The 26,853-nt window shown below is 45.7% G+C and overlaps 2 protein-coding genes across 10 annotated transcripts in view; both read right to left on the bottom strand.

Moving 5' to 3' along the window:
- nhsa (Nance-Horan syndrome a (congenital cataracts and dental anomalies)) overlaps positions 1-21,806 on the bottom strand; it is an 85,484-nt gene extending 63,678 nt beyond the window's left edge. For all 9 annotated transcript variants that reach the window (XM_048252356.1, XM_048252359.1, XM_048252360.1 and 6 more), the window contains exon 1: positions 21,325-21,806. In XM_048252356.1, the coding sequence (XP_048108313.1) occupies positions 21,325-21,604 (280 nt within the window). In that variant the 5' untranslated portion in view covers positions 21,605-21,806. The remainder of the gene's footprint in view (positions 1-21,324) is intronic.
- A 4,556-nt stretch (positions 21,807-26,362) lies between these two features.
- The window catches only part of reps2 (RALBP1 associated Eps domain containing 2), a 35,349-nt gene continuing 34,858 nt past the window's right edge, over positions 26,363-26,853 (bottom strand). The window contains exon 19 of the mRNA XM_048253049.1: positions 26,363-26,853. This exon is cut by the window's right edge and continues 1,157 nt beyond it. The gene's annotated coding sequence lies outside the window, so the exon portion shown is untranslated.

The raw sequence follows: 26,853 nt of genomic DNA, 5'->3' as shown, positions 1-26,853 counted from the left end.
AAAGCTGCCACAAAAAAGAAAAAAAAACACATCATAGGGGAACTGACTATTAAATGTGCAAATGCAGATGCAGACAGTTCTATAAAACTAGGTGTGGTAGCACAAAACCTCAGTCTACTGATTCATTGAAAGGCTTGTATAGATTTGTCTTTGAGGAATCAAATCAGTATTTTCATATCTAGAAATGAAACCAGTTATAGCTTTCTTTTCTAAAATCTAAAATATAAGATAACCATCTAGAATTATATAAAACATTTCTCAAGAAGACACTAATTGATCTGTTGGTTTTTAGCACAATATATCAAGTATGTCTGTAATACTACAACTCTTTGCATAACTCTAAAATGTAGTGTTTCCTATAAAGTCTAAAAACTCTGCCACAGGGTTCAACCATTTCCAGTAAATATATCTGGCCGCCACACTGAGACTGCAGGAGAGAAACACAAAGGAGTTTTTCAAGGATGCCGAGACAAATTTGGAACTGATAGAGCATGAATCACTCTCTCAATGACTCAGAACACTACATTATATTCCTGCCTGTGGGCTGATGTGCTGCCATCGCAACTACAAGGACCACAGTCGGGGGAGGACTTCCTGTCTGCAGAACTAATGACCTCTGCTCACAAACTGCATTGTCTCTTGACCTTGACCTCCCAAGACCACGATACCCACCCCCCTTCTGATATTCTCTGGTATTAGGATGAGTTCTGGGAAACTGTCAAGACTCCCCCCGCTACCCGACCCACCCTCCTCCCTCACACACTGTCACCCAGCATGCCCTGTCTCCTGTCCAGCTCCGTGCCCCCTTCTTTGGAAGGGTAATGACTCGCGTTAACTTCCCAGCAGCCTGCCAGCTGGTGGACCTCGCATCGGCACAAAGTGAAAGAGAAAGAGACAGACAGAGAGAAAGAGAGAGAGAGAGAGAGATGGACGGGGGAAAGGGATAGGGTGGGGGCACAGGCACAAGGCCTGCTTCCACATGGCACCCGTTCAAACCTGCTCTCAATTAAAGTTGTACAAAAGTCCACTCTCACTGTTTTGGGGCTGCGGCAGCCAATCCCCCAATCTCTCAGTCCCCTCTCTTTCATACACACACACACATACACACACACACATAGATCCAACCCACCCACACACCCCGCCACACACACACACACACACACACACACACACACACACACACACACACACACACACACACACACACACACACACACACACACACTATCCCTGGAGCGCGCCTACACATTGTTTGTCTGTGACCGGGTCACATAAACAAGTGTTGTCTGTGGTGGCAGCAGCGGTGGTGGCGGCAGCAGCGGCGCTGACGAAGACAGGGATTCCTCTCACCAATGCTGTTTCCCCTGTCTGGCACAGACACGACCAAAGCGCTAATGACAGCAGGGTGGCACTAGGGTGGAGCTGGCAGGCGCTAGGAGTGCTACTAAGAAACCACACATGCTCCTCACACCTACACGTTCTGTGAATGAGACACACAGGCTCTGTTTCGCTACTGAATCTGTTTCACACACATACACACACACACACACACACACACACACACACACACACACACACACACACACACACACACACACACACACACACTCTTGAATCTTCTTGTGATGTGACGTGTTTCTATGCAAAGTATTTAAACTTTTAACCAGGAGTCTTCTGTTTCCCTGAAATAAATGTTAACAACTAAGCTCATGAAATGCAATTATTTGTGGCATATCCAATGGGGTGCTTGTGGAAGCGCTACAGGCGTCGAAACAAAAGGGCTGAGGCCGCGTGTCTGCGGTGGGTCGGCTTCCTGTTAACACGCCGCTCATTTGCCGTGTGTACACTGCTATTTTCCCCCATCCTGAAGCCTGACGGCGGGCCAAGCGCCGCCCACAAGTGCAATGTAGCAATTATGAAATCAGCTTAGGACGTCTGGCCAAGCCAGTAGCATCAGCATGCTGGAAACAACGTAAAGTGCAAGCTGAAATTTTAGTCGTCATGGCATTTAAGCGGTCATAATGGAAAATGTGCTCACACACTTCCAAATAAAAGACGAGAATACTCATACAAACACACACGCACACACACCAAAACACACACACACACACACACATACACACACACACACACAAACACACTAACTAAAACTTAAAAAAGATTGCACAAATTGATGCAGGAACACACTAGAAGGCTCACACCCTCTATAAAAAAAGAAATCCTCCAGTTTACGGTCTCTGTCCTGTCCTGTGTAAAGGTCCCTAGAGCGACAGATTTCCATGAGCGGACAGAAATGAATCAGCGTCAGACGTGGCAGGCTTCCAGCAGCAGCGGCCAGCAAGGAGGAAGCGACCGCCGGCTGTATGCTGTTACGCTGTAACCAAACAACGCCTACAGGTGCTTTCCAAAACCATTCCCAGCTGGCCGCGCACTACGCATGGAGAGACAGACAGAGATAGACAGACAGAGAGAGAGAGATAGAGAGAGAGAAAAAGAGGGAGAGAGACAGAGAGAGAGGCGGCCCTCCAGATGTGATTCGCTCAGGAAGGCCCAGTGCATGGGGACCATCCCTTTCTTATGAGCACCGAAGCTCGGTCTCGTCACGCTGTGATGCAACAGAAGTCAGAGGCGCTCTGCTTTCCCGACAGTGAGTCACAGGGAGGGGGCTTGGACTTCCAAGAACGCTTACGGCCGGGACCCAATGTGAAAAACAACAGTACCAGTCTACCAGAGCAACAACACAGGCCTGATGCTATGTAACCAGGAGAGTCAGAATAAGGCATAAGTTACACATGCTAAATTACATTCTTAATTGAACCAACTCAGAACACACAAGATAGACCCACTTAAAAGGCAAGCAAGTAGTGATTACTGACAGACTTCATACAGGACGGATACTCAAAACAACCTGTTAATCCTGTACATACTGTACCTAGAGTACTTTAAGAGACTGCCTTTTCACATGGGCCCTGACTAGAAGTCCAATTTAGAAAGTACTTTTCTGAGAGACACGCAGAACACAAACAGTATTGTTGGTATTTCCATCTGCTGATTTTAGATTGCTGATTTACATAGAAGTGGCCTACAATGAAAAAAATCCTGCTCATTTAGGGAACATTAACAACTTTCTTATGTTTCAGGTCCAGTTCCAGTCAAGATCAGTCATGCAATTATCTCCCCCTCGCCGCTGATTGCACTCCGAGGGCTCCCTGCGAATACCAACACAAGAGAAAGAGGAAGCGTAGAAATCCAATGGCATGACGGGCCACTGAACCACTAAATCCAATCTGTTTCCGCAGGGGGAAAAAAAACGTATTGAGTGTTTCTTTTTTTTTTCTACTACTCTTTTCCATTCCCAAATTCCCTCCACATGTGACGTGCGATCGTTCTGTAATGTAAGAGAATGATTTCATCTGTCAGGATTGAAGTCGTCTTTGAAGAGGCTTCCAAGTAAATAAACCCAGGCAGAAAAAAGTCGGCGACTATTTTAATCCCTGTGAATTGGTCGGCTCTTGTCGACCAGCAGCGCTTGCATATGGTCCTATTTACGCAGTGAGAGATAGTGTGATCATGTTAAGAGTTTCATGTTTCACATTTCCATATATTCCCTTTCTGTGTAAGTCATGAGCAAAAACAAAATGATGATTCCATACATGTACATCCCCTGGCCTAAAGAACTGAGTTTGAGAGGCAGGATTTCAGTTGAAACCCATGCTAAAGAATCAACACTCAAAGAACAGGACTGTCTATATCACACTTATAACGAGGTTACTGCTATAACGGCTTGTAATTCTGGAGAGTGTCTTCGGATTTAATACTGTAGCAGTTGGCTCTATTTTTGGATTCCTACAGTCAATATGGATGAATTTGAATGTAACATCACCCACTGCTTGTTCTGTAGCCCATAAAATATCTCCTTGTGTCTCAATGATTGAGCCTTTTCACCCTGACCACCTCTGCAAAACTCATTGGAAGAAGAAACCTCATCATTCAATAAATTACTCTCCTCTCTCTCTCTTCTCTCTCTCTCTCTCTCTCTCTCTCTGTGTGTGTGTGTGTGTGTGTGTGTGTGTGTGTGTGTGTGTGTTTATGAACATGTCTAAGTGTTTATGCATTTTCGGCCGTGGTCCATGCCCACAGCCTTATTGCTTTTGCCAGGAAGGCCAGTGAGGAGGAATTCCTGAGCTCTGTGAGCACAGCTTCAGCCAACAGGGCCTTCAAAAGTTCACTCCTCCTGGCTCCGCCTTGCTTACTTGGGACAGACAGAGTGTGCTCACTCCTGAGGTAAGAGCTTGAAGCTCACTTTGGCGGTGGCACCCTCATAGATGTGGTCCCCCAGAAAGCTAGCTAAGAGCACCATAAAATAATCATAGAGATTCATTTCAAAACCTTGTATAACCAGGGGAAAGGATTTAAGCAACTGGTTCAAGTTTTGATACGCTCCTTTGACATGTTTTTAGAAAACACTGAATGCATGTTGAGAAAATCACTACAGGATCTCCCCAGGGCAATGTATGTTTGACTCTACATGATTTCACTAATGGAGTATTAATGTCTATTGGAAGCTAACTGAGGTCTACACACTCTTGCTCTCGCCTTAGATGTTAATTCTCTGGACAGTGGTGCCGAGCCTGGCAGAAGCACACTTGCCTGGATACAGCCATGCCCTTGGGACGGACTGCAGCACAGTGTGGTCTCATCGTGAGCTTGGCTTTCCGCCTCTCCCCTCTCACCAGAGTCAAATCAAAACAATTTCATTTCGAAAACCAATTCAAACTAGAGCAATTGTTTACAACTGTCTACACTTTCACACCAAGTGAGGAACAAATAATTACTGTATGTGATGCTATCTCTGGGAAATAACATTTAATCAACAAAGAACAACGACAGCTGGTTGCCAAGAGAGGGAAGCCAATCAGATAGCTGGGAGGAATGTAAATGACATGGCAGAGATTTGAAATGAGTGAGCTATCTGTTGAATTGACATGGTCTTGGGGAATGTGCGGTAGATCAAGCTGCGGTCAGGTGCATGCTCGTGCACACACACACACACACACATATCAGATGTATGTAAAAAGCTGAGAAAAAGGCCAAGTACTGCGCCAGTCCTGTTCCTGCTGGGAGATGTAAAAACAGCACTGTAGGCAAGAGGCTTGGAGGGGAGACAAAGGCAGGACAATCCCGAGCTTTGTGTGATCGCAAGCTTTCATATCAGATGTCCTGGGAAGTTCCCACAAAGAGGGAGCAGCCGGCTTTGTGTGCTGTGTCAGTATCTATTCTGTGTGTGATTGTGTCTGTGTCTGTGTGTGTGTGTGAGAGAGACTGTGTGTGTGTTTGTTAGCGTTAGGTGTGATGTGTGTTTGTGTGTCTGTGTGTGTGTAAATACTGGCCACATCTTGTCTGAGAAACCCAATCCCCACGCCGGCCAAGCCCCTCTTCTTGGAGAAGCATATGGGACAGATTGAGTGGCTCCTCGGGTTTCGCGTCTCCAAGCTGCCACATCACAGTTACAAGCCACGGACATTAAGACACATCATCTTTTACTCTGGTGTGGCTTATATGAGCCTGTGTGTGTGTGTGTGTGAAAGAGAGAGAGGGAGAGAGCTCTTTTCGCAGTCATGTCTGAAGACAAGCACACACATACTGGTGCGTCTGTGACAAACAGAAAGCTCCATGACACATGGCAGAACAACCAAGCAACGCTAGTAGTCTAATTCACAGCTCATAAGACAATAGGACATATTACATAACACACACACAAACACACACATACACTCATAGAGAGAGAGAGAGAGGGAGAGTGACTGCAGTGGAAGAAGTCACTACATTAACATTAAAACTCCAGGGGGATGTGTTTAATGTAAAATTGACTGAAACTCAAAGAGGTAATTATCAAAGAGAGCGCACCATCATCCAGAGAATACGGGGGGTGGGCTGGGGGGGGGTGGGGTGGGGGGTCTGGCAACGTCAGGAGAGGTTCAGAGGAAAACATGAAACCAGGAAGACACACAAAAGAGGAAATGGACCCATGAAAAGGGTCGCGCTGAAAGCTTCAGAGGGCTAGTCAGAATAATGGAAAAGGCCGGTGCCTGAAGCACGTGGTCTGAAAGAGTGAGTGACCGAGTGGGTGAGTGAGTGAGTGAGTGAGTGAGTGAGTGAGTGAGTGAGTGAGTGAGTGAGTGAATGAGTGAGTGAGCACTGCACAGCACAAAAAGAACTACAAAAATGCCAGTCAAACAGGGAGGGAAAGAGCTAGAGAGAACTGGGGGAAGAGGGCGGGGGGTAGAGCCCACTAGAGAGAGCAAGTGAGAGAAAGGGATGCAGAGAAGGCAAGAAAGACAGAGGGAGAGAGAAAGAGAGCTAGAAGGACAGAGAGAGAGTTAGAGGGAGAGAGTGTCACAGAGATAAACGAGATATGTGTGTGTGTGTGTGTGTGTGTGTGTGTGTGTGTGTGTGTGTGTGTGTGTGTGTGTGTGTGTGTGTGTGTGTGTGTGCGTGTGTGTGTGTGTGTGTGTGTGTTTGTGTGTGTGTGTGTGTGTATTAGAGAGAGTGCTACTGAGAGAGTGTAAGAGATGGAGGGAGTACGTATGAGGATAGAGGATGTGTTGTGAGTCCTGCTTGCATGCTGACCTTGGTGCCTCTGTGTGTGTGTGTGTGTGTGTGTGTTTGTGTATGTGTGTGTGTGTGTGTGTGTGTGTGTGTGTGTTTAGGAGGCCTGGGGATGGCGTGGCAAAGAGAGGTGTCTTACTACCTGTGTGTGTGTGTGTGTGTGTGTTTAGGAGGCCTGGGGATGGCGTGGCAAAGAGAGGTGTCTTACTGCCTGTGTGTGTGTGTGTGTGTGTGTGTGTGTGTGTGGAGGCCTGAGGACAGCGTGGCAGAGGTGTCTGTTGCTATCTGGAGCATTAAAATCACATCAGTGCAGGAGAAAAAAACTGTGGCTGCCCACGGGAATCCTGCTCTCCAATCTCTCTCTCTCTCTCTGTTTCTCTGCCTATTTCTGTCTCACTCCATCTCTCTCTCGTCCCACAGAGTCTAACTAAACCCACAGTAATACAAAATAATCCCTGGATTTGGGACCATCTCAATCCAAACGGCTAATATTTTGGCCCAAAAAAATGGTTTGGGACCAAAAAAAAATAAAAATAAATAAATAATCACTTCCAAAACTGAAATATATATTTGTAATTCCTGTTTACGATGTTCTGAGCCTAATGGCGTTCCAGCCTTTACACAAATAACAAACTGCCACCCCAAAGGCTGCCAAGGGTACTTAGAGCTTAGAAGAGACAGCATCAGACAATAACCGAAAGATTTATCAAGATTTACTCCCTTTGCTTGAGCAGCCCTGTCTAAGAAAACACCCACACAAGCCCAATCAGCATGTACTTTAATAACAGGGCTAAAATAAGCACCGAGCATTTGGCAGTTGCTTTAAGCAGGTCCTGGAACAGTAGCAAGGGAGTTGCGATGGCATTTGCTTGGTGGCATTACAGCGGAATGTGGAGTCCTTGACTATGGGAGAGACAGTGAAGACTGATGTCTCTGGCAGTTGTTTCCAGAGCTTTCTAAATGTCATCCCAGAGGAGATATGAGAGCAGTGATCTGTGTGGACCACGGAGGGAAGTCTCCCAACGGTGCTGTGGGCTTGGCACGCTATTAATGCCATGGAAAAATGGCATTCCACTCAGAACGCCACAGCACTGACCCTGCTCAGCTGATGAGTTTTCAGGCTTTGCCTAACAGTAGTTTAGATAGGAGTCAGACGTAATTCTATACTAGGCTGAAGTTTCTGCATTTGGTGTGTTCCAGATGGAGTCGATCTGAAAGCACAAGCAAGATCAAATTCAGCAAACAGATCAATTTAAATAAATAGGGATCCTACGAGAACTCTCGAACTATGCTCTTATAACTTGGGTTTCAGTCCAGAAGGCTTGACCAGTAGGGCTATAAATCAAGACCTAACTTTTTGTCTTTTAGTCACAGACAAAACAAGCACACACTCACACACACACATATGTATCCATCACATCCTGGAAAACATGTTTGTGAAGCACCTCATCACTCAGGCCACAGAGGAGTCGCTTCACAAACACACAGACAGCCGATGATCCACGGCCCTCTATTATTTACCCAGGCACTGAACCAGCGCGCTCCCCCACACCTCCCCCTGCCAGGCAGCCTATAGACATGGGGGAAGCCTGCAACTGTGTCAGGCTTGCCATGGAAAAGGTCAGAGGGAATGAGAGGTGAATTCAAGAGGTGTTCCTGTGGGTTAGACAAACACAGTGCAGACCAAGCACTACCCTGGTGGAAAAATCCGTTTTTTGGGGGGGTTTAGAAGCAGGACGATCCACTGGTAGTGGTGGAGAGTGGAGAGTGGAAATATATATTTTTTTGCTGCGTTTGCTGCATGGTCGGTGTGTGGTGTCTTCCTCCATTTAGCTGTTGACTGTGCTGTCCAACCCTTTGGAGCTCCACACAAACTCTCTGAACTCTCCCTCTCTCTCTCTCTCTCTGTATCTCTCTCTCTCTCCCCCACTCCCTCTCTCACTCGCTCTTTTGTCTCTCTTTCTTTGAAAACAGGCTTTTTTTTTTCAAATATAAATATGGCCGACGAGGACACCGCCTCCAGATCTACGCGGTGCTGCGGCACGACTCCGATTGGGCCGCATGCAGAGCGCAGCCCAGCCTTGATGTGTCTGCGGCGCAAATCAAAGTGCATTAAACATTGAAAGCACCGCGCTGAGGCCCAGGAGCAGCGCACAAGCGTGTGGAGGAAAAGTAGGACAGAGAGAGAGAGAGAGAGAGAGAGAAAGAGAGAGTGAGAGAGGAGAAAAAGAGACAGAGAAAGAGAGAGAGGGAGAGAGAAAGAGAAAGAAAGAGAGATAGAGAGTGCTGAGAGAGGCATCAAGAAGCTCTCCACCAGCCTAATCCCACAAGCGTCTCTGATAACCTCTGGTGCCATTTATCATCCATACAGAGGGATAAGGGTTGGCTCTTTACTGTTGGAGCGGAGGAGGAGGGAAGGCTGCATAGCTCCAGTGACCTCACACAAGGACCCTCACTAGTGGGGATTTAAAAGGTGAGTTAGTGACACGGCTAGAGGCTGTCACGAGAGTATAGGCAACATGTCGTCTGACATTTCAGGATTTGATTAGTATTCATACGGAGTCATATTTGAGAGAGAGGTAAAGTGTGTGTGTGTGTGTGTGTGTGTGTGTGTGTGTGTACTACCAAAGAAACTGGTTAGGAGTGAATTGCAATTGCAAGGTAACAATAATATCGCTGTTTTTAGGCAATGCCATCTCAAATCAGAAGACATGTTATGTATCTTTGTACCTATTCTATCGCAGACATTGTTTGCGTTAAGCCCGATATCTAAGGTCTGAGGCCTGAAAGAAATCAGACTTCCATGGGACATTTGGGACATTTGGGGGAAGGGAAATGCAGGGGAGCAGAGAGAAACTCACTCATGCTGTCACACATACAGTACACCCCTATCAGTGGGAAACTAAATCTGCCATCGGCTTCATTCATTGTGAAAAGAGCGGCATAAAACCCATTAAACATTGAACTTCTCCATGTCCGATCCATACAGTGTTCACACACAGTCAAACAATGCGAGGCATCTGAAAGACAGGAGACCTTCCTGCAGGTATGATCTATCTCCAGCACTCCAGTGATAATCCAGGAAGTGATTAATGAAGAAATGCTTTTAACTTTAAAAGCTTAGATTTGGGTTATCTTCCCATCACACGGGCTAGGATGATCTCACTCCAACTCTTTTTCTTATTATTATATCATTTAAACCCTCAATTAAACACCAACACACACACACACCTGCATGAGCAAAGTTCTCAATTTTATCTTTACGAGACAAGTTTATTTTATGAATCCGGGTTTCTTTTGAGGCCGCATTTGTACTTTCTCATGCATGTTTTCTTCATATCCCTCTGCCACGATCTACGGCACATTAGTCTTGACCCCCCCCTCTCTCTCCTCCACCCTTTCACAGCATGCCCAGTATTACATCATGGCTTTATGGTCTTTTAATACCCGCAAGATTGAAGGCCTGCTACTCGCAGCCGATTCATAAGATAGCTGGCGGGATCGCTACGCCAGCGCTGCGGGGACTTGCCAACGACATGGGAGGCCACTCGGGTATTTTTTTGGTCATTTTTTTCTCTCGTTCGTTTTTTTTCCCCCCCCCGCTGTCCCTCAACTCAGGTCAGAGTCAAGTACTTGGGAGATTGCAATCCTCCCCGAGGCCCTTAAATCAATCCGTTTGCTCTCTTTGCGTCAGCGTGCCGATGACAGGCAGCCATTCCATACCGTCCTGCTTGAGTTCCCTCGTACTTCAGGAGGAAGAAACGGAGGATGGAAATTCTGACGCTCCCTCGTTCTTTTGGGAAAGTTTTGGCTTTCATGCTTTTCTTTCCCTCATCCCTCGTTTTTTGCCTTTTCTCTCACTCGATCTCTAGTTCTCTCTTTCTCTGTTTCTCTCCGTCTTAGAGAATGGGCGGTGTTCTACTCATATTTTGTAACTATCTGTGTTTTGTCTAGGTAATGCTGTTGTGTAACAGTCCTTCATTTCAGCACAGCACGCCGGGAGAGCACAGAGATGCCCGAGCGAGACCGAAGGGCAGAGTCCTTCCACAGATCCCTCCATCCTTTGAGCACAAGGTTATGAGAGGTGGAGAGGGTGCGGGCAGGTGGGCCGGCTCACCGCTGTGGCTTGTGGGGCGAGAGAGAGAGAGAGAGAGAGAGAAAGAGAGAGTAGTTTTATGACCTTAATCCACACTCAGCATTTTTCAAGGCACCCATGGAGCCTCTCTCTCTCTCTCTCTCTTTCTCTCTCTCTCTCTCTCTACCCTGCCAGACGTAACCCCAAACAGCAAAGACAAAGCCAGCCCTTGTTCATAACAATGGGCACATCGTGAGTCTCTGCAAGCTAATACCATAATACTACGAAATGAAAAAAAATCCCGAGCCAAATGGAGACTTGCCACTAACCTCTGACGCACTCTCCCTGTATTGGTTTTGGGCTGTTATTGTTCATGGCTATTCTTTCTGTTTCATGTCATGAATCAGAGGGAGTTTTATGTGAAAAAAATAAGGTGGACTGTTGATGCAAATGTCTGAGAAGACATGCCAGAAGTGTGATGTCTCGAGGCCTTGAGCATTCGGGAGAGGAGAGAATTTAAGGCCTTCTCTGAAGCGAGAGATAGAGAGATGGAGAAGTGGACAGAGACGGGGACTGAGGGATGGGTGGGGGGGGGTTATAAAGTTATGAGGTACATAGCTTATAATAACACGTTCTGTTTTAATGCACTAAATCAAAGAGAAGTGTTGGTGGGAGAGGGAGGGCAAAAGATCCAAAGACGCTACTTGAGGAAGGAATGCCTTTGATGGCGCCATTTAAGAGTGCAGGGGGTGAAGTCATAACAATAATTTTTCCTCTCTCTCTCTCTGGAGGAAATTACAAAGGCCGACTCCCCTGACGGCTCAGGCTTATGACAGGGCAGCGCGTGAAATGAGAGTTAAGCTTTAATGCTCCATGCGATGAGGCCCGGGCACAAAGACAAATATCAGGTGACTGGGAAAATGTGATCCTGGAGAAGACATAACCAAAACACTATGATAGATGGTTTCAGGTGTCTGGTGCAATCCACGGGAAGCACGGAGGGCGTCTCAAGAAGATCCCCCCCCTTTGAGTGAAAACTTGCCAAAGCAACGCAGACAAGTTGCTGTTTTTTTCTGCAGGAACTCCTGTCCTTCAACAGCGAATGCTACAATGCATGACTTAAGAATGTTCGTTGGAAGAAAACACGCTATTCTCTACATCTCAAGGTAAAGTTCTGTGCGTGTTTGTAAGTGGTCACGTCCGGCGGTGAATACACAGACCGTGCTCTGGGTGACCCCAACCCATTCAGTAAAATGTCAGCCCTTAGAAGGAGCCTCATTAAGCGGCAGAGCTCTCTTGAGGGGCAGTGAATCACCAGGGCAGGGGGTCACGGGTCTGTTCACTCTATTGTGGCGTTGGGGTGGCACGACAACCTTAGAAGTAAAACAGGTCAGGGGTGAGAGCTTCGGCACACAAACACACACACATATGCACTGCACTCACTCACGCACACGTAAAGACACACACATATACTGCTGCTCATCCATATGTGTGAAAATACACACACATAGACAGACATACACATATATACACACACATATACATTCTTTCTCTTTCTCTTTCTCTGTCTCTTTCTCTCTCTCTCTCTCTCACTCACACACACACACACACACACACACACACACACACACACACACACACACACACACACACACACACACACACACACACACACAGACAGACACACACACACACACAATACCCATGTCTGTTTACACTTGTTCACTTGTCACCTTCCCCCTTCTCCAAACCACTGCACGGTGGCCTGAATGACTGACCTGGTTTGTGGGTTGAAGGAGAGTTATTTAAGACACTGAGGCCCTGGATGGATTGCTCCCCTTAGGGCCAAAGGCATTCGCTGCTCGCCACCCCACACGTACAAACTTTGTGAAACTAAACAAACAGCTTCTCACCTTAGCAACAACAAACAAGTATTGAGTTACCACACACAGGAATGTGAGGATCAACAAGAGGCTAGATGTGAGGAAGGATATTACACCTTGAGCTCGCGGGCTAGTCCCATGATAAATAAGCTCTGTAGGATGCCTAAGCAACAATTTGAATCTCCTCATTCTCAAACATACAATAGAAGGGAACTGTTTATTTGGAATAGCAGTGCAACGACAGGGAGATTACAGGGAATTCTAAGAGGCAGGGGGTACAGTAGACTACCCAGGCTGATAGTCGTGTGTAGTCACAGGCTGTGGGTGTTTGTCTCGAGCTTAATTGCAGGAGTAAAAGCTGAGTGAATGGCTAGAGATACTGACACCAGTCTTGGAGGAGTATATGAGAGATTAAACTGCGTAGCTGTGCCTGCCACACACACACACACACACACACACACACACACACACACACACACACACACACACACACACACACACACACACAGAGACACACACACACACACACACAGCCTGATTTATGGGCTCTATTCAAAGGCCTGAGCCCATAATGTAGAAGCCGACTGAGAGCGAGAGCTTCTGGTGTGGTTTAAAGGGGTTGTGACCTCCCTGCCCAGTGTGTGGTGTCTGCAACAGCCACCTATTTTCAGCCACCGGCTTCCCACTCTCTCTCCTTCTCTCCTCCTGCTTAAGACAAGCCGCCAGTGACCACAGGAATGCTCAGTCTTAATGAGTCACACATGGCCCTCGATGCGCCGACGCTTTCAACCACACAGACACGCGCAACTCCCCAGGAAAGCGCTCTCACCTTTCCCGTAAGAGGTTCTCATCCATCCAAACCCTCCCTCCCTAAACACACACTCACTGTAAACATACACACAATTCCTAATAATTCCAGTTCGAGCTTCCGTTTGGGAATCTGATTTTAAAGGAACGGCGTCCCATTGAAGATATAGACTGCGGTTCTGCATTAGCAAGCTTTTCTTTTCTTTTTTTTGTTGAGCATGATTGTTTTGATAGAGCGGTTTGTTGGAAACCACTTCAAACAGAGGCCCAATATGCTGGTAAAAAAGGTTTGGGTTTGAGGGGAACCCACTGAGTTTATGAAGTTAATGGCTGAAGGCAAACGACTGACCTGCCTTCGCAATTACCACTGTGTAAACCAAAGATGTACATTACAGGAGAGGAGAATTGAATAAAAAGAAATACTGTAACAGTTTTACAATGCCTCTTTTAATGACATAATGAAAGCTTATGCTGTAATAGTTCCTGTTATGGTTGCTAATGCTAATTTAAATGCCAGCATTCCCTTTCACATTCACATCCTCCAAGACAATGCACATGTCTGTGTTCGCTAAAATTCAGGCAAATAAAGCACAATGTGTGTTGCCCGGATTCGCAAAGCATCCTGCTATCAGACGATGACCTTATTTGATTAGTAAACTGGATGGGGGGGGGTTGACACCTGACTTTACCTCACTTACACCAACACTTGAGCATGACAAGCTTAACGGCTCCCATTTGCCCTGCAGACACAGTGGAGTGGAAAGCTGACATACATCACTTCCTGAGGATGTGAATGAAAACACCGGAGATGTCTGCTGTAGCCTCTCTTCATCAACCCGTTGAGGGCTGGGGGGTTAGGACACCCCTCTCTTCATCAACCCGTTGAGGGCTGGGGGGTTAGGACAACCCTCTCTTCATCAACCCGTTGAGGGCTGGGGGGTTAGGACACGCACAAGAGGGGGGGGGGACTTTGATATCACACTATAATTAGCAACAGTGTTTCGTCAGCGGCAAGCTGTCCTGACCTGCTGAAATACACTTTTTACAGCCCTGATGTCTGCGAGGGGGGGAAGAGAGACAAAGGGAAGGCTGTTACTCATCCCGGTCACCGGGTGACCATGAAGGAGCTTCCAGCGATGTGATAAATAGGTCTACATACAGTATATTTCAGCATGAGCTTAGCTGAAATGCTTTCTTAATGACTGGACTACTTCATTCAGCAGCACTGAAGTCTGCGTGTGGAGGGATATCTCTCCGTGTTGAAATCCTTGGCAGTGAGTGAGGCGCAGTGAACACGATACTTCCAGCGGAGATGGAACGTCTCCCTCAAAAACAACTACTTTACTTCCGGGCCAGTGGGGCTGGTGTGGATATGGGCTCAACTGCTACCCTCCTCTCTTCTTCCCCCTCCTCCTCCTCTTCCTCCCTCATCACTTGATACTGAACACAATAGACCACAAAGTCCATCCAGAGATTAGGAATGACTGAGAGACTCCATCTTTTTTTCTCCCTACAGGGCCAGTAGCTGAGAGAGTTGAGCAGACCCACCCAGCAGAGTCTTCGGCCTTTGTGGCCCACCTGAAGGTTAGAGCTGCCTCTGCCCCAGCCTCAGTCTCAATGTCGGAGCTGGAGAGGGAGTCTGCGCCTCACCTCTGGGCTGTTACTATGCAGACTTTGCAGCAAGCGGCTGCCTTCAGCGCCTGGCTTACTCTCAGCGTTGCATAACAAATACAACGGTGTGGGGAAGGAGATGGGGAAAGGAGAGGGGAGGATGGGAGGGGGGCACCACGATTAGCCCATAAGACCGGAAAAGCACTACAAACATGGCCAATATCACCCATCCTCACTCATCCAAAGGATACAATAACACATATGAATAATACAAAAATTATACCAAAAAAAACAACCCATCATCAGGAGGCTGACTGCAGTTATGAGTGAACAGGAAGATTGGCTTCCTCTGTTTCCGTCTGTGCTCCTTCCGTGTGTTCTGTTGCGCCTACTACATTAGCGTAAAAATGCGAGTGAGAGCCTGCGAATTTGGGCTTTTAAAATAGAACTGGTGTAATACATTATGCATTTGGAATCTCCAGTTTCACACAAGATAACGGCTGAATAACAGTGCCACTGAATTAATTTGACTTCCTCCATATATTATTCATTGTTTCGGGATGAGGAGGGTGAAAAAGCCCCTGCTTGCATTTGAGGGATTAATATGGCAAACTTACACTTCCAAAAAAGACAGAGTTGCAAAGAAGTCTAAAAGAGCGAATAATAATACAAGTAGATGCAGGTTAGAAAAAACGATACCTTCGGAAACTTTTGAGAGCAAGTAGAAAGAGAAATTAGAGTGTGTCTGGTCCAGTACTGAACCAGATGGTACCCGAAAGGAGAAAGACCCAAAAGGGCCAATGTGGTTGTTGTTCTGAGGTTTCCTGGATCAACATTGATAAAGTTACAGTGTAATGCATAGCATCTGTAAATACTGTAGTGTCATACATGACCTCAGCTATTAGGTATGCCTCTGTGTATGGAGTGAGTCTATGCATGCAAGCCACTGTTGCTTGTTACTACGACTTATGGAATATGTTAGGCACGTGGGAGTTCCATGTCTCGGAAAATGAGTAAGAGTTTTTGAGCCATTTACAAACACAGTCACTGAGGTGCTTAAAGAATCGGTCATCTTGAAGTCAAGTTTTTTTTTTCCCCGAATGTAAATGTCCATAGTATGCTGAGCAAAAACTTAATGGACAATGAGATTCAGATGTGCAATGATCTTCTGTCCTGACCCTCAGCAGACCCTTGTGTCCGCCGGTGGTGATTAGAGGCCCCTCTCTCTAGCACGTGTGGTCGTGAACGCGAGCACCTCAGCTTCCCAAAACCACCTATCCCGCCCATTCCGGAAAAACAATCCCCTGAGCTCAGCTCGTGTTTCCACACCGTTCCATGAGTGAGTCTGGTTTGCCCTTGCGGGACACACCTCCCTCAAGGTGCGCTGTGATTGGACCCTGTGATGGAGAGACACAATCCATCATCGTAATGACTGGACGTGCCGTCATTCCAGAGAAAACGCCAGCATACTGGCAGAGCACACCTTCCTTCCACTTCAGAGCACATCGCATTGAGATGATGGGCTGCACATGATGCCTAGCGTTGTGGACAGAGGACAGCTAAATCAAACAGAGGTATTTCAATAGCTGCAAAACACGAAAACACGAGCGAGCTGACCTTGAACAAACTTCCTCAGTGAGATAAACCATGTTTAATCCCTTTCCGCATATACAAAGTAAAAGAAAAACCCTTCACATATAGCTTATTTGAAATTCTGGTTTTCGGGGAAATAAATCCCATATGCTTTATCAGAGCGTTCAGCCCCCCTGACCTCACGGTGGCACTCGGAGTACGAGTACACAGAAGCCTTGTTCCAAGTGGCCTGGAGTTTCTCTTTACATTTCAAATACTTTGCAGGTCAAACATCCAAGAGTGGCCATACCTGTGGAAAGGGAATCTCTGGAACGCAAACCAATGGCTTTCATGATGGCTTGTTTTACGGTCATGTCCTACGCCTGTCAATCTTGCCCCCCCCCCCTCCAAAGAAAAGGGATGGGGAGCAGTAGCAACAACTGTGTGTATTGATTGTTTGAAGAGCAGGCAATACGATCTCTGTGCGGTCCACGTGGCCTGTGTAATTGAAGAGGCGAGGGGATGTAGGAAAGGAGACCAGGGAACACAGACTCAAGGCCATCAGGACCATTAGCATTCAGAGAGGCACACGCGTACAGAACACCGCACGTGCGTCTCTCCGATTGAATCAAAACAGTCAAGACTGCCTCAGACTGGAATGTGGCACGTTGCCAACCATGTGCGCTTGGAGAAAGCAGTCAGAGGTACGCTACGCTCTTTCATTCGCCTTCATCCCCTCCTCCTCCTCCTCCTCCTACCTATACCACCACCACTACTACTAGTAATACTACCACTACAACAACAACTACTACTACTACTACTACTATTACTACTACTACTACCACTACCAACACTATTACTCCTCCTCCTCCTACTACTACTACTACCACTACCACCACCACTACTACTAACTACCACTACTACCACACTACCACTACCACTACTACTACTACTACTACTACTACTACTACTACTACTATTTCTACATCACTCCACAAGGAACTTTAGTAACCTTGGACACCTCTGCCTAAACAAAACACACGTGCTTATCCTGAGGGTACGAGCTAACAAAACAAACTGGAGTGGCCAGGTCCCACATGGTTTCTTTGGACAGTAGTCACAGGCCAATAACTCCAGAGCACTTGAGGAAAGAGGCCAGCCCAAACACAGAGGAGGCTGGACAGACGTTGTGGGGGCCCCACTGTTTTGAGCAAGACCTCTGGGGGGTGATGAGAGATGAGTGTAACTCCCAATGCCTTATATAGCTAGCGTTCCGGGTCAGTCAAGTCAACTTAGAACGCATGTTGATCAACTTGGAGGAACTGTAAATGTCAAAACTGACGAGGTAAGGCTTGTTCAGTACCAAACTGAACTACAGTTCACCTGGGCTGGGAGAAAATAAACATCTTTGTTTCAGTTAAAAGAACTATCTGCTATCCGCTTAACTAATTTTTGTCATGGGGTTTGCCTTAAACCCATGACAATAGGACTCAGAAAGCCACAGTACTACTTCATCTTCCCACAGCAGCCCTTTTCACCATGTAATTACTGGTCCTCGTTTCATGACAGATAACCCCTTGGCCTACACACAAAATCACACAGATAGGGCTTCCTAACTATAGGTTATGTAAAATCCAAGACTCCTAGACAACACTGGCGCACTGGGACAATAATGGAAGTTCAAGCGTCTGAAGGGGCCAAGAGACTGAAATCTCTGGGGAGCTCGCTGGTAAATGCAAGGCATGGCACTGATGTTTGCCCCACAGGGCTACTTTTAACTTCAAACACACAACGGCATTGTTTCTTGGTGAGTGCTTGAAGTTGCTATGACCATGGGTTAGTTGAATGCACAGCTAGATGCACAGCTAGTTTTAAGAAATGCCGAATAAGAGACAAAGAGGCGGAAAGAGAGTCTTTACACCCTCTAGGCATCACCCTGCTGTCTCAATGTGGAGGCACGAGAGTTGGTGTTGGCTATACCATCACTTTCTACAGTGTAAAAAGCCATGCACAGCGAAAACCTGGACAGGGAGACCTCATCAAATACAGGGTATGCATGCATGATGCTACTTAATCACAGCCACAGTCTCTGGAACGTTTCAAGACATAACACACACAGACTGGCAGAGTGGCCGTATGCTACAATACCCCTGACTGAATGACTGACAGACTGCTTGCTTAGCTGGCTGGCTCGTGTCTGTACCGTATGAGACCACACAGCTGGAAAATGAGAGAGGTCCTCCCTTCTGGGCCCATTGCCCAAGGACATGAGAAGAAGGCACGACCATGTTGTAAAGTAAAGAGCACCTTCCCCCACCCCCCAACCTCCCAGTGCAGGGAGTCAGGCCAGCTCCCATTTGCACTAATTCTCATTCAGATTAGAGCCTCTGTTGTCACAAGGTAACTGAGACAGCCACTGATATAAAAAAGGGACAATTAACTAGAATTAAGGGAATGGGGGACTTGCCTGGAACAATACCGAATTCTTCTTTGGATTATCACAACAATAACTCTTTTTTTTACAGTGTCAATGACCGAAAGAGTCGGAGGCGGCCAGCAGCTTAGGTCTTTGGCAGGATATCTGAAGTAAGAAAGGGTAACTTCTGAGAGCAGAACAAGGGATAATCTTGGGCTTGTTCAGCTGATTAGGGTCATCTGTTGGTCAACTATGTCTCTCAACCTTGATGTGATAACAACACACCAATTACTTGATGCTAGATAAGACTTCCAGTCCACTCCAGGAGTCCTGGAGATCACCCAGACTTTGAAGGCAGAGGTATCCTACCTGCTGTGGTTTTATACAAATTATGGCATGCAGAGACACAACAGAAGAAAACCAAAGCCACCCAAAGAGTCTACAAGCATCACTCAGCAACAACTTAGGGTCGCTGAGGAGAACTCTCCACACCCTCACTGCCTGCTGTTTAACATTGCATCCTCTGAGCACTAATGCAGGTTTAAAAGCAGTAAAGCACGCTTAGACCTTATAACTTAAACAAAGTTGTACGAAAAGAAAACAGCTTCACAATAAAGCGACTTATAGGCTTTTTTCCCTCTCTTTTCTAACTCTTTCATTGACCCCCTGGGGCATTGTTTAACCTGAACGACCCCTTTAGAAAAGCAAACCAGACACCGGCCCTACAGAGAGGGGCTTCAGCCATGGCATAAGGAGGCTATCTGTAGCCCGGCCCCAGGGGACGTATACCATTAGACGGCTTATAAAAGAAGAAAGTAAGAGGAAGGGAGGCGAGGAAGGAAGGAAGGAAGGCCAAAAGGAACATGCCAAGACAGGCAGAGTGAACACAGTATAGCCCTCTCTCCTATAGAACATCTCTGTCCACTGGGCAGAGTCTTGTAGAGGAAGGACTCGCTCCATGCCTGACATATCGGCATTCTCCAGAGGAGCAGCTTTTGCCACCATGCGAATGTCAGTTCTGTCCACAGCAGACATTCTCCAGCAAAAGGTCCTTCACCTCAGGGTCATTTCTATTTCATCTGTGCAGATCACCCGAGTAAAAACTTAGATATTTATGGGGGACAGAGGGGGGTTGCAGCAGAAAGCCAATGAGTGATGACCCTTGTTTAGGCACACACGCACACACACACACTGGCAGAGAGCAAAAGTGAAAACAGACCTGCCAACACCCAGCCAATGGAGACACGCTGTGCCTTTATCAAGTTTTAAGGACTGGCTACTCCCTCATTCACTTCTACCTCGGAATGTTGAATGAATTTCACCTGACTGAGAAAGTCTGAGAACTTCAGCGGATTCTCAGTCAACTATGACCCCTGTTGGCTTACCTTAACGTCAAACCACAACCAACACCCATTACCATAATATTTTGCATACCTTAAATACTATACCAAATAACATAAACAAGAGTCTAGTAGACTATTAAGGAATAGATTGGTTTGGCATTCAACTACACGTGGAGTTAACTTCGTTTTTAGACGATTACCATGAGAAAGTGCAGCATACTGGTAGATAAATGGACCCTTTTTATATCAGTTTCCCCAGAAATGTTATGAATGAGTCCTTTCCAATTAACATGTTTTCTAGCTTGGGTTATTGGGGAAATCACTTAGTCTATACCAATGATAAACTATGATAAAAAAAAAAATGTGTAATGCATTTTGTGACAAGAAATATTGACCTACAGTGTCCAGGTTACCATTCGCACTCAAAAATATCCCTAGCATTTGTTACACTGATATATCTATAGTAGGTTGGCAATACATTGTGAGTGTATTGAAATGCAATTGAAATGCACTGAAGTGCGCTCCGTTATTAGATGTAAAAATAGGTCGCACCATGTAGGCTGTAATCCACCCAATGACATGTTTAACACTTGGGGCGAATTATGTTTATGTTCACATTGTCGCGCGTTGCATTACTACATAGCTACGACACTGCTACATGTGCTTGAAAGATAGCCTGCCGGGCGCTATTGCTGTTAACCATGCAGACAACACGCCCCTCTTCCAGCGAGTAAAGGGAATAGCTGAGCGGGTCTCTGTGATTCAGCTAGTGCGCACCGTGCTTACTGGCTCTTCTAACTCTCACTTTCTACAGCTGAGGCCACACTTCATGCTCGGATAGAATAAAATAAATAAAAACGACCTAGACTACTACAAGTGTTATAAAGCACGGGTGGATATATTTTTGTCACAACTGAAGGTTTCGTTTTGAATGACAGCGGTGTTGAGTTGTTTTTACTTATTGCGCTGCACATGACTCAAAGAAGTAAGGGTAGGTCTACTACTTACGCACTGCCTCCTGTTTAGGGTCGAGTCCAGTGGTGGTTTGCTGGAGCCTTCCTATTTTACCATGAAGAACCCAAACCCGCTGGTTTGTCGATACGATCTCATTCTCCAGCTCCTGAAACAGGGAGCAGGCGTGCTTGGCCAGGTCGGAAAGCTGTCGCAAGGTCCGTGATAACGCCACATTGTTGATGGTGCACAGGTCCTCGAAAAGCAATCCCTCCTCATTGGGAATCGTATGCCTGCACAATAACTGAGGTTCAACGATCCTTTTGGCAAATGGCATTTTAACATGTGGCTGAAAAGAAATTCCCCCCTTTACAAAAAAAACGGTTCCCCGAAAACAGTTTAAAACTGCGATGGCCCCCTGTTAGTCCAGATCTTCTAAATTCAGTTGTGGGTCGTCCTCCATCCTTCTTTCACTCTCAACACATACGGTCATACACACACTGTTCCGTGGTAACGCACCAAAATCCTACCCAGCTCCACCGCACATCAGTAGCCTATTGGTGGTGTGTTTCACTGGTTTAAAGTAAAGGTGGCTTTAAAGACAGCGGCAAAACCCGGAATGGAGCACAAGAAGAACGGGGACGCACAGCACATGCGAACAGAGTGCGATCACACAAATAAACATAGAGACAATGCGTTATAATGTGTTCGTGATTTCTAAAAACGGTGATGACGTTTTATTAGGCTACTATACTATAACAAACGGTCATTCAGTCAGTTAGGCGTTGTAATTTTATGACGTTTAAAGAATATGTCATGCTATGATAATATGACACTGTTGGGACGAATGATATATGAATAAACCGAAATAAATAGAATTGGGTGTACAACTCGTCTTTAATGATAATTATTTCAAAAAGCATTTTTGAATTCGCCGGCATTGGGCATTGGGCATCACGTAAGGAGAAGACCTCGCTTGTTGGAGAGCTCAGTGAGTCCAACAACCACCTTATTTCTGGATTATAGAGTTTGAGAGATTCCTGTAGGGACTCGTCATAGGAGCTTCATTCACATTTGCTGACTGCGGCTTTCTCTAAACCCTGGCTGACGAGTGCCAGATTCGGAAGAGGTGACAGCCTCTAAGCCCTTCCTGTGGGTTGGCTAATGTCCGGACTAGAACTGCCAGGTCGGCAAAGCCATATTTTCACAAAAGGACAGTCCCGTCATCACCGAATATCGAGCGTGTTGAGAGTATATGTTTTTTCTTCCCCATTATTCCAGGACAGAATTCCTTGTCCATGTGGTTACGCACTGAAAGCAGTATTTGTAGAAGAACCACAAACGAATGTAACCACAATCTCTTATTAGTAGAGCGTGAAATGAAAGCTGTATGATAGTGTAGGATTCATAGACAAACATCAAAGCATTACAACTTTTAATGGCCCCTCTAGTGGTGAAATGTGTGTTTTATGAAATATCATTAACACTGATCTCACAACATGAACACCTGACAGGTATCACATCATATCTTTGTTTATTTGTTTGTTTTTATTTATCTTTCTCTCTCTATCTTTCTCACCCCTCTCTTTCTCTTTCAGTCTCTGGGAACTTCTACATGCAGCTGTTGTCTTGTAATGAAAGCCACTGACAGATTTAAATATCACTATAGTTAGATGTAATGTTATAGCTCAGCACTAGCAAATAGAAAACCACCTTAATTAACACACCACTATATTATTATTATTATTATTATTATTATTATGTTACTACTACAACTACTACCAATATCTTCAAATAATCTCAAATAATGCACATCAAAATCTTCTGTTCACCACACACAAAGTGTAGGTAGCAGCCTCCTCAGGGAAAGTTTTGAACATACACCAGATAGTAAAGACATGGTATGGGAGGTTTCTATAGAAACAGGATGTTATAGCCACATTACAGGACCCTTTCTAATGCAAGATGAGATGACGGCACTATTGGAGCATGCTGCTCAAACGAGGTGTGACATTGCCATGGCATTTACAGTACTGCTGCTGGGATGTATGGTGAATTAAAAGAATAACACATGCAACAGAAGTATGACATGCTCAAACACAGAGAAGGATACACACACACGCATGCGCGCGCACACACACACACACACACACGCACACATGGTACATGCACACACACATACACAGACTCAAGAATATACACATACACATACACATGCTGTCAACACAAGCACTTTCAACAGTCTTTTATGGGCTTTGAATCCCCTCACATCTCTCTTTCCAGGACCAATAAAAGTGGTTTAAAAAATCACAGGTCAGGCTAAACTGAAACTAGAGAAAGAGGAGGACAAGGAAGAGAGGAGAGGGAAGCTGTTTCTATGGTTTCGTGATAACCCCTTTTATGACCTCTGGGTGGACATCAGCACATGTGTCCACCCTCTCTCCTATGTGTGTGTCACATGTAAGGAGTCAGTGGAGAGAAAGAGACAGAGAGAGACAGAGATGGATAGAGAGAAAGTGAGAAAGAGAGAGACACACAGATAGAGATATGGGAAAGGGACAAAGCGAGAGACCGGCCATCAACTCTCCAGTGGAGTGCACTGATAGTGCCTGACAGCTGATAGGAGACTTCAGGCTTTTAGAGGGAGACCGTGGACACTGCTGCTGGACTGAGGCCATGCTAATTGCTGCCCCTGCTCACCAAAAACTTGGATATATGTGGCCAGCACATGCTTTAAAGCAACACCAAAGCACTTTTCCTCTGTTGCACGCACGCTATTTGTTTATCCAGCACCGGCTTTGGAAATAACGATGTCCACAGACAAGGTAGAGTATGTTGCATGGTTTTATGAAAGTATCATGTGTTGCGACATCAGAAGCAAGTCAAATTTGTAGTTTCTTATGTCTCATTCCATCGAACTACAGATCCGCTACCCGATCTGGCAAACTTGCATAGTGTGGTTATAGCTGATAGTGGACCGCAAAGCGAATGCAGAAGTGCACCCTGTTACGAGTTGATGAACCTCTGAAATGATTTTGGAAACATTTTAAGGTACAAAATAATCTTTGGTGTTGCTTTAAGACAGCGTTAGCTGTCGGGCTTCCCTCACGCTGGCTATTTCTGGGCGAGCGCTGAGTGAGGAGGGTCGGGGAATGCAGCCACCAGCCGAGTGACCTCTGACCCTCGTTGGTGGAGGCTTTGTGTCCCAGCTGCCCCATGTGTTTTGAGTGTGTGTGTGTGTGTGTGTGTGTATGTGTGTATGTGCGTGTGTGAGCATGTGAGAGAACACGTGTGGATGTGTGTATGGGGTAGGGGTGGGGGGCGGCAGTGAGCATTAAAAGGCTGATGGGGTTGGCGTTGGGATGGGTGAGTGGAGACAGGGCTGCCAGTTGAAGAATGTGTGGTTGCTGGTCAGGGGGTTCAAGCAAGCATGACAAGAATCTCCCGTGAAAAATTCCGCCGACCCCTCTAAACTTTACACTCAATGAATGGCTTTCCCATAGCTATTTTCTTCGAACACACACATAAATGCTTGCACACACACACACACACACACAGACACATACACATTCCTTTTTATTTTTAAGTGGGTCTGTATGAAGAAAACAGGCTGAAAGCTGAGCTAAGGAGAACAAAAATACGACCAGAAGAGGAAGGAAGAGACTGGCAAACTCGTATCCTCAGTGCGCATCCTAGATTTGAGGCGGTGAGATGGGAACTAAGGCAAACGATACTCATTTTCTTTAAGAGGACTTAGTGAGAAAAGAGGCCTATCTCCAAGAGATACGACTGAACTGAGATTGAACTCAAGCAGTAGCTGTTTATGGGACTGGTATCCTGGCAGAAAAGGGGAGACAACCCACATGCACGTGACCTAAATCCTCATCCGTACGCTTTGTGCGCATTGATGTTTGTATGTGTGTGTGTGTTTTTTTTTTTTCAGGGGTGGAGAAGTGGGGGGATGGGCATCCAACTGCTATGGGAGTTATTAAAAATGAATCACTAAGTCTTCTGTGGGGCTGGAGGGGGTTTTGTGGGATGGGGTGGGGTTGGTGTGTGTGTGTGTGTGTGTGTGTGTGTGTGTGTGTGTGTGTGTGTGTGTGTGGTGGGGGCTAAGTCAGTGAGTGCAGCTTGACGGAGGATTGTGACGTATATGGTGTGACGCCACTCTTTGATCTTGAATCTAAAAAGCTAAGATTGAGCTATTATAAGAAACCAGCGATGCAGTCACCTAGAGGTCCCATTAAATCCATGAAGATCTTTTATGCTTATTGTTCCCACTTGCTCTCCCACGGTCTCTCATCCTCTGCAGTCGTTCCTTCATCGCTTTCTCCACCTCTTCTTTCCCCTCCAGTGAGATGAATCCTACTGGATAACCACATAGCCAAATCCACTGCCAAATTTGTTTCATATATCTAGGAGCTGCTCTATGACATCTAGTAGCAGAGTGCTATTCAATATGATGAGTGGCACCCATTAAAATCAATAGCGCTCTGCTTCATTGCAAAATTCAATTGCATTCAACCTTTCCTCAGTTTAGTGTTTACCGTCAGCATATGGGGAAAGTGCAGGTTGAGACTGACTATTGTTTTGCACCTCTTCGCTCATTGCTTGTGCTGTTGTTTTACGCACAGCATGCGCTCCAAAGCAAACATCCTTCGCCACATGGAAGCAATCAAGTGTGAGCGATGTTTCACAAATAGATGCGTCATTGTAAGAGGTGCGAGAGAAAGCACAGTCCGGGTCTCGATGACCTAATGGACGGATCTTCCACAATCTCATGAGGTGACATTTGTGTATACAAGGATATGGGAAGGGTACATTGTAAAACTCTTGTGATCTCTTCCGAACATTTTACAGTGATCACATAGCCTGTGCCAATAAAATAGCAATTGCACGGCCAACTTTTTTTTTTTTTTTTTAAACATCTAGTTTCCTGTGCTGCTGAGAAACAGTGTGGTCTTTCCTCGCCAAGGACATTGAGCAAGAGTGTAAAAGGTTAGGTTGACTTGAGACTAGAGACGTGTATTGTTAAAATAACCAAAACGTCTTTACCTATCTGAGGTTGATCAGAAAGCATTTTAGAAAACAAATATGTCTTCACAAACTATTTTATTGAGCCACATTCTGGAGACATGGTCAGGTTCTGTTTCAGTATGTACACATGAGATGTATCAAAAAATAAGGCCAAAATGCAAGCTTGGCCAATAGCATCATTTTGCATAGAAAACAAATCAAGCACATACAGGCATTACTTTATAGAAAAAAATACATTTCTTTCAAACATTCTTTTTGTTTTATCTTTTTGTATTGGGTATTTTTTTCTTGTCAAATCAAATGAAATTAAATCATTGCCCTTTAATCAAGACCATCAGGTTGTTAGCGTAATTACACTAGCTTTCACTTAATGAATGTTGTCAAAGAACACGACAACATGAACAATGACAACAACAACAACAACAACATGTAAAAAATAAATAAACAACATGAACAATGAAGAAATAATTGGGAAGTAAAAAAATGTGGGAATAATGAATCAAAACAAGACTGCCTTGCAGAATTAAACATATTGAATCATTCATTGTC

Source organism: Alosa alosa, chromosome 9 (genome assembly GCF_017589495.1).
Source record: "Alosa alosa isolate M-15738 ecotype Scorff River chromosome 9, AALO_Geno_1.1, whole genome shotgun sequence".
Taxonomy (NCBI): Eukaryota; Metazoa; Chordata; class Actinopteri; order Clupeiformes; family Clupeidae; genus Alosa; species Alosa alosa.
This window is presented reverse-complemented; position numbering and strand designations above follow the sequence as displayed.